General features: G+C 47.0%; 1 protein-coding gene across 2 annotated transcripts in view; it reads right to left on the reverse strand.

The window, feature by feature from the left end:
* Positions 1-888: 888 nt before the first annotated feature.
* The window catches only part of MYLIP (myosin regulatory light chain interacting protein), a 21,915-nt gene continuing 15,176 nt past the window's right edge, over positions 889-7,627 (reverse strand). Inside the window, exons 4-7 of one of the 2 annotated variants that reach the window (XM_081827648.1) lie at positions 6,262-6,462; positions 5,371-5,535; positions 4,038-4,458; positions 889-2,439 (exon numbers count right to left, since the gene is read on the reverse strand). In XM_081827648.1, coding sequence (XP_081683774.1) covers positions 2,350-2,439; positions 4,038-4,458; positions 5,371-5,535; positions 6,262-6,462 — 877 coding nt within the window. In that variant the 3' untranslated portion in view covers positions 889-2,349. The remainder of the gene's footprint in view (positions 2,440-4,037; positions 4,459-5,370; positions 5,536-6,261; positions 6,463-7,627) is intronic. The other variant, XM_081827649.1, reaches the window with a different exon arrangement.

Raw genomic sequence — 7,627 nt, forward strand, 5'->3', positions numbered from 1 at the left:
GGGATCATGACCCGAGCCAAAGGCAGACGCTTAACGACTGAGCCACCCAGGCGCCCCTAATCAATACATTTTTTAAAAAAGATTTTATTTCTTTGTCAGGGAGAGACATAGCGAGAGAGGGAACACAAGCAGGGGGAGTGGGAGAGGGAGAAGGCTTCCCATGGAGCAGGGAGCCCGATGCGGGGCTCGATTCCAGGACCCCGGGATCATGACCTGAGCCGAAGGCAGACGCTTAACGACTGAGCCACCCAGGCACCCCCCTCTCTCTCAATTTTTAGAAGATTATTTTCTGGAAATAATTGTACTGGTACTGGGCTGAACTTCTGCCGCAGCTGAAATCATGTCCTGCAACTGCTACAGAGAATTATCAGTTCCATACATGACGTGCAGGGTTCTCAACTGTACCAAGCACTTCCTGAGCAGCACCAATGGGCACATGCGTGCGGATCCCAGCAGCCGCAGCTCAGCGTTGCACAGAATGTGGTCCTGGAGTCTGTCGCCCGAGACCATTACTGCTCGGACCTGGACAGGCGCTCACCTTTCCCGACCAGGCAACTAACTAGCGGCATCATCTGAGTTTAAATGGCTAACTTCCAACTCTGTCATTCCTCTCCTTCTCCAGTACCTTCTAGTCCTGTCCCCAATTTTTAACTTTTCATCTGCTTATAGCTACTACTCCATTTTCACCCACATTTCAACCCCAGCCCAGAAAACAGAGGAGTGAATAATGGGATGAATGTTCTCAATTAGAGCCAATACTCTCAAAGTTTTCAAATTTTCCATATAGGACCAAAGTAGATACCAAGCAGGATGTTATCAATGCTCCTCCCTTTTTTAGTGAATAAAACTGGTTTAAATGACAAGAACTGTGAAGACACAAACACCACATTTGCTTTAAAGTCTTTATTATCCTGAATACAAAAGACAGAAGTCCTTTAGGATAGAACAGAGTTCTTTATGTGGAAACATTATTTTTTTTTTACAAGTGAAAAAATAAATACCTCTTGGAATAAAGGCTTATATGCTAATATGTGCCATAAAAAAGTAGAGTTTTAATATTTGACAAAATGTCTGTGCAAAGAAACAAATGCATAAACACATTACTGCTACATTAAGGCAATATGAAAAGTATACTCGGAAATCTCAGTAAAGTGACAGTGTAGGTTTCTAGCTTTCATTTAGCTAGTATTGCACCCAATAAGGTCATCTAGGTGTTCCGACGTCCTAGAAAACCCACAAGCTGACCAGCGTCCAAAATGCCCAAGTGGGAGTGGAAAACATGATTAAGAATATAGAAATAAAGAAACTCGAAACCCCTCAAAGACCTAGGGAGGAGACAACCGAGAGTTAATACTTAAGCATTAACTACAAAAAAAAAAAAGCATACAATAATCTAAGATACCTACAATAAGGCTATAAAAAGGCTTGATGGCTCGAGCAAAAGCGACCCCAGTGGCTGAAGCTGGAGTGGAATTTTTGAGAAAAGCGGAGAGCCCTCTGGTTGGTACACCATGAAGCTTCATCTCCGCGAGCAATGCTCTGCTCCCCCAGGAACGTGCAGTCCCTTTTCAACTTAAATAAAATATCCCACCAACTCAAAGAGCCCAAGGAGTGCGGACTACTCCACAGAAATCTTATAACCAGACTGGTAGCATTTTATAATCGAAAGACTTGGGGGAGGGAAGGGGGCGGGGACGGGGGAAAGGAAGCCGTACTGAGTTCTCTGTTTCACAAGCCAGGCTGGTTTACATCTGACAGCCTGGTTGTCAACTTTTTAAAAGTCACAGAATTGATCTCTACATCTGTTCGCCTTCCAATCATTCTTGAGCAAGTAATAAAAACAGAAATGATATTAAAATGACTGTTTCTTTAAGAAAAATTTCCTATTAAAATGTTCAGAGCTCCATGACCATACAAAAAGAACCAAGTAAATTCTTAAAATGAACTCTTACAAAATTTGCTGCCAAGTAGGAAACTTACACCTCGGGATACATCAGGATACTTAACGATATCCTTTCCTAAAAGGTACCCACGTTTTGGCTCTGCAGCCGCTTAACTGACATCACAGATTTCACATATTCCTTTAACTTGATCACAAGAAGAGTAAATCCAACGACCGTGTCCGTGGCCCAGAACTATTCCCGGCCCCCACCACTGCAGGTGCGGATTCTACGCGTGGTATGTTTTGGTGGGGAGGAGTATTCTTTTTATTCTTCCTTTTCTTTTTTTTAAATGTTGCATGGCAGATGGGTGTCGGAGTATTTATGTTCTCCACGATCTATCATTTGTACAGTTTAGTGGTAGTGCAGTCCGTGGAAACGTGGCACGTCCCGTTAGGTGCACCGCACGTCAGATCACGGTCAGGTTGAGCAGACTGGTGTGGGTCGGCAGATAGACGTGCTGCACGTGCTCCACCGTCGACCTGCAGACTGGACACGACTGGAAAAGAGAAGCCCACCGTACTGGTTAGGACACCTGCGGGGCTGTGTCTTCAGTACTCATGCGCGGCACCTACTCTATTCCGTTCGCTACCTAAGTTGTGGCCACGACTATTTCTAGCTCTCAAGTGGTAGAGATCGTTGCTCTCTCTTTTTTTTTTTCGAGATTTTATTTATTTGACAGAGAGAGAGAGAGTGAGAGCGAGAGCATGCATGAGCAGGGGGAGGGGCAGAGGGAGAAACAGGCTCCCCGCTAAGCAGGGAGCCCGATATGGGGCTTGATCCCAGGACCCTGGGACCATGACCTAAGCTGAAGACAGACGCTCAACCCACTGAGCCACCCAGGCGCCCCGGTATCTTTGCTTTCTAATGGGTCTGAAAGTCTATACCTTACAAGGGATTCAAAATATTATGAAAAAGTATAAACTGCACGCAATTACTTAGGTTTTTAGTCCCACTCTAACCCAGGCACAATGAGTAAAGTGATTAGCAAAGAATTCCTGCTGTGTAGCGAGGCTTGGTCCTTGCGTGGGCAGAGTGCGATCCCTCTGGCAGTGATGTAGGAGACCTGAGACCCTTCCAGAGTCTGGGTGTCCCTGGCTCAGTGGGCTGACCCAGGCCAGTGCCACTGGGTTGATGCCACGGGGCCAGTGAACTTGGCTCTGCTCCGAATCCCAGGTCATAGCTCCACATCCCTGGCTGGCTTCTCAGCAAGCTCGGGCCCCTCCCTCAGCCACAGGGAAGCTTTAGGCATGGGGGTCCGACCATGAAAAAGGCAAATCCCTGACCTACCGCTCCTGGAGAAATAACTCCTTGTTATTAACTCATTACTCTTAGGAAGGACAAAGGCATCCTGCCGGCTCAGTATATAACCCTAAAACTAGTTCTGAAATTAGCAGCTTTTGAAGGACTAGGTATTATTTAGGGCTAATTCTGAAATAAAACCACAGTGACATTTAGCAAACAGTTCTTAGAAATGACAACAAATTGAAAAAATTATTGTAAGGGGAAATGTAAGGTGCAAGAAAGGAAAACATACGTGCGTTGCTTTTTTTTTTTTTGTATTAATATTAAAATTAGTTTGACTTGCTAACTAAGAGCCAATCCAAGATGCCCCTTGAGGCATAGGCAGCAATAAAAGGAAATTAATCACAAATCATCACAGTCAACGATCCCCCCACAGAACTGAAAGTGAGCTCTAACTACCGCTTCTTAGTATTCTTTTTCAAATATTTTAAGTAAATAATAAAGACCATCCTCCTAAGTGTCAGGAAGCAGGAAGCCATGGTTCTAGCCTCCGGCTCACCTGCTTACTAGATGTGTTACCTTGGGAATCTGAGCCTCCTTTCCAGAACCTGAAAAAAGTCTAGGACTTAGAGCAATTACGTTGTTGAAAATAGTGTGCTAATCCAGAATGTTTCCCAAGAGCAGTACCTGTGAAGTCCCCGAATAGGAAGCCCCTTCCCAGGTGTCCAGGTGTAGCTGGGCATTCCAGCTTGCACCTGGTGCATGCACCTGGCGCATGGCAGGTGCTCATCGACCGTGAACGGCGGGATGAGCGAGCCTGCCGCGGAAGAGCTGCCGCCGAGCACCCCTCACCTGCAGCTGGGTGGCACAGCCCTCACAGCACACAGTGTGGCCGCAAGGGCAGAAGGCCGAGTTGATCTCCTCCTCACAGCACACCATGCACAGCATGGCCTCCTTCAGCTTGCGCAGCTTCTCCTGGAGCGCCCTGGTCTGCTGGCAGCTGAGGCCCTCACAGCTGGCGCAGTTCATGCTGCTCTCCGAGGACTTCAGCGGGGAGTTTGGAGGGCTGTGCTCGCTTCTCGTGACGAGGTCCACGACACCAGCATTGTACAGAGCCCTCCTGGCGTGGTCGTAGACCTCCTTTGACGTTCTTTTAATATCGAAGACATACTTCTTGCCAAGGTTAATATTTTCATTCAGAAACAGAGAGGCCAAGTGGCCCTTCAGGTCTCGGCTGTACTGCATCATGACGGCACTGGTCACCGTGTCACACCTGCAGGGACAGATGGAACGTCCGCTTCAGTACCGACAAGCCCGCGCATTCCCGAGACTCAGACCTTCAAATGCTACTGTGCCCAAGAATGTTCGTGTCAGCAGACGTTTGTACTCTTGCTTGCGTGCCCCAAAGTAAATTCTTCCAGTGTTATGTGCGTGGAACATTTCAAGGATTCTACCTCTGTGTTTCTCAAGTGTCCCTGGAGGACCTGGGATAAAGCAGCCATCAACAGAGAGGACCGTGAACGCCTGCTTCCACCCCCAGGGATAGGAGCTCCGGCCAAAAACAGCTCGTGGCAGGGAAAAGGGACACGTTCTTCTTTCCTGGCTCTATGCTAAAAATTCCCACACATTTTCCATTCTGCTCCAAAATTTGTGTGTCTATCTTAGCAGAAAAAAGGTTAAGATCGCAATTAAATTTCTCAGCTTTAATTTCTCACATATTTGGGTCAAACCACAAGCCTGCTTTAAAGCACCTTCCGAAATGAGGGTATCGCTACTGTCGTTAGAAAACCCTAACTGTGCACTGAGCAGTCGGGGTAGCTGCTCTCTGACAGAGATGACTTAGGTCGAACAGCAAAGCAGTCATGGGACGGGCCCAACGAGTCAGAGTTCCCGGGGAGAGGAGGCGTTGTGAGGGAATAAGGTAAGAGAAGCTGGGTGGGGGAGGGGGTGTCTGTGCAGTTCGTCCCCACGCGCGTGCTGTGGGAAGAGCGAGTCCATGTCGATAAGGACTCCCAACGCTACAGTAGAGCAGGACAAACGAAATGTTCGAAAGCAGCAGATTTCTTAAATTCTGCACAAGATTCATGGACACAACGATACCAGAAACCACAGGGACCCTGTTGTCACCTGAAAACCCAGGGCTGCGGACAGACGCTAAGGTTGTGGGGTATGGAGCGCTACGTGCCTGTAGAAAGCGTGGGTCTCCGTTATTGCTCGGTAGAGTCCGCTGGCTGCCCTGGTGCTGATCATCTTGAACAAGAGCACGACGCTGTTCCCAGACTCCTTGGTGACGGTCAAGTACACGTTCTTTCCCGACTGGGTGGCCATCTGCACCACAGGGTAAGCGATCCTGAAACCCGGGAAGAGAAAAGTGAGCCTGCCCTGGAGGAGTGATCTGTCACTGTGTGTGCACCTCTGCGGGATTCCCCTGTGCTCGGGACCCAGCAGTACGACCAGATGCTTGGTCTGGGACTGCACGTAAGCACCCCGCTCCCTGGTCAGAAAGTAGTTGTGGAGAGAAGTGCTGGAGTGAGGTAGGGGTGGGGGGGGGGGTGGGGTGTGTGTGTGTGTGTGTGTGTGTGTGTGTGTAGGTGGAAAGGAGACTTTTACAGCAGTGAACTTCTCTGAAAAATATTAACTCTGCCACATCAGTACACTTGAGTTCGTAGTTTAAAAATAATTAAGGGGCGCCTGGGTGGCTCAGTCGGTTAAGCATCTGCCTTCAGCTCAGGTCATGATCCCAGGTCCTGGGATCGAGCCCCGAGTTGGGCTCCCTGCTCAGTGGGGAGTCTGCTTCTCCCTCTGCCTCTGCCCCTCCCCGAGCTCATGGGCATGCGTGCACGCTCAATCTCTCTCAAATAAATAAAATCTTAAAAAAATAAATGAATAAAATAAAAAATAATTAAACGGTTATCAAGGCCTGAATAAAATTAATATCCATGCCCAAAATGAAACATCTGATTCCTAAAAGGTAAGTGTCTAGGAAATCCCTTTCTGGTTTTATCTATTTTCATATGCAGAGCTATAAAGGGATACACACGCTTTGGGCTAAATAAAAATTTAAGATGTAGGTTACCTATTAATTGGGCAGAAGTCGTCTTTGCAAATTGAGATTCCTTCAGGTCCAACCCCAATGAGGAGTTTCTGCCCCTCGCTGTCCCTCACGGAATGCCACTCTATGCCATAGTTTTCCATTGCCGACACAGTCTGCAACACCTGGTATTCGGCCGAGGCCTGGCTGGTCCCCTCCAACTCTTTATGCTTTGCAACAATGCTGTTGGACACCAGAAGGGCAGAGAGGCATGGAGAGATTAACTGATGTGGTCTTTAGAGAGAAATTGGTATCATTTTCACTACTGAATCATGCAGATGCTGCCATTTATGTATCTCAAAAACTTAAAGCAATATAGCATTGATATTTCATTTATTTAGCAAATTGACTGTAAAATACTTCTAAGACACCATTTCGATCTCAAGTATTAAATGTTCAGTAGAAAAAGCAAGTGGGGATGCCGGATAGGGGTGAATTGGAAGAATTACGGAAAATCTCTAAAATATACATAAGAAATTTTGTATGTAGGAACTTCTCACGCAGGTATCTATACTTACTTTCTAAGTTTCATTATGATATAGCATTATAAGGGACTGATTAGATCACCTGCAACTGAAAAATGCAGGATTTATTTTATTGTTGTTGCAGACAGCCTCTAACACAGTCCTTCAAGATCCCCACCTCCTGATAGTCACACCCTTGTACAATTCCCTTCACCTGAGCGTTGAGTCCCTGCTGTGTTAATGACTGGCGGGATTCATAACTCGCTTCTAATGCACAGAATAAAGCAGAAGTGATGGGATGTCACTCACTTCTGAGATTACGTTCTAAAAGGACCTGACTTCTGTCTTGGGTGTTCCCTCTTGCTCTAACTGACGGCTTGCCCTAGGGGCAGCCAGCACATTATGAAACAGCCCCCTTGAGAGGCCTGTGTGGTGAGAGAACAAGGCCCTGCCAACATGCCACGTGAGTCAACCTGGAAGGGGATCCCTCCTTCGACTGAGCCTTCAGATGACACTGAACTCCACCAACAGCTTGCCTCATGAAAGATCTTGGAGAACCCAGCCAAGCAACAGCCAGATTCCCGACCCCCAGCAGGGAGAGACGCTGTTTGTTGCTGTAAGCCACTAAGTTTGGCGGTAACTTAACTTATTCTCCAGGAATAGGTAACTAAGACACCTACGTTAGGTCTCTTGGTTTAATCCTTGCTGGGATGAAGAAAATACCAACATATATGATAGACTTTTTTTGTTTTTTTTTTTTTATTCTTATGTTAATCCCCATACGTTACATCATTAGTTCTAGATGAAGTGTTCCATGATTCATTGTTTGTGCATAACACCCAGTGCTCCATGCAGAACGTGCCCTCCTCAATACCCACCACCAGGCC

This window comes from Leptonychotes weddellii, chromosome 8 (genome assembly GCF_054177405.1).
Source record: "Leptonychotes weddellii isolate Sample4059 chromosome 8, ASM5417740v2, whole genome shotgun sequence".
Classification (NCBI taxonomy): Eukaryota; Metazoa; Chordata; class Mammalia; order Carnivora; family Phocidae; genus Leptonychotes; species Leptonychotes weddellii.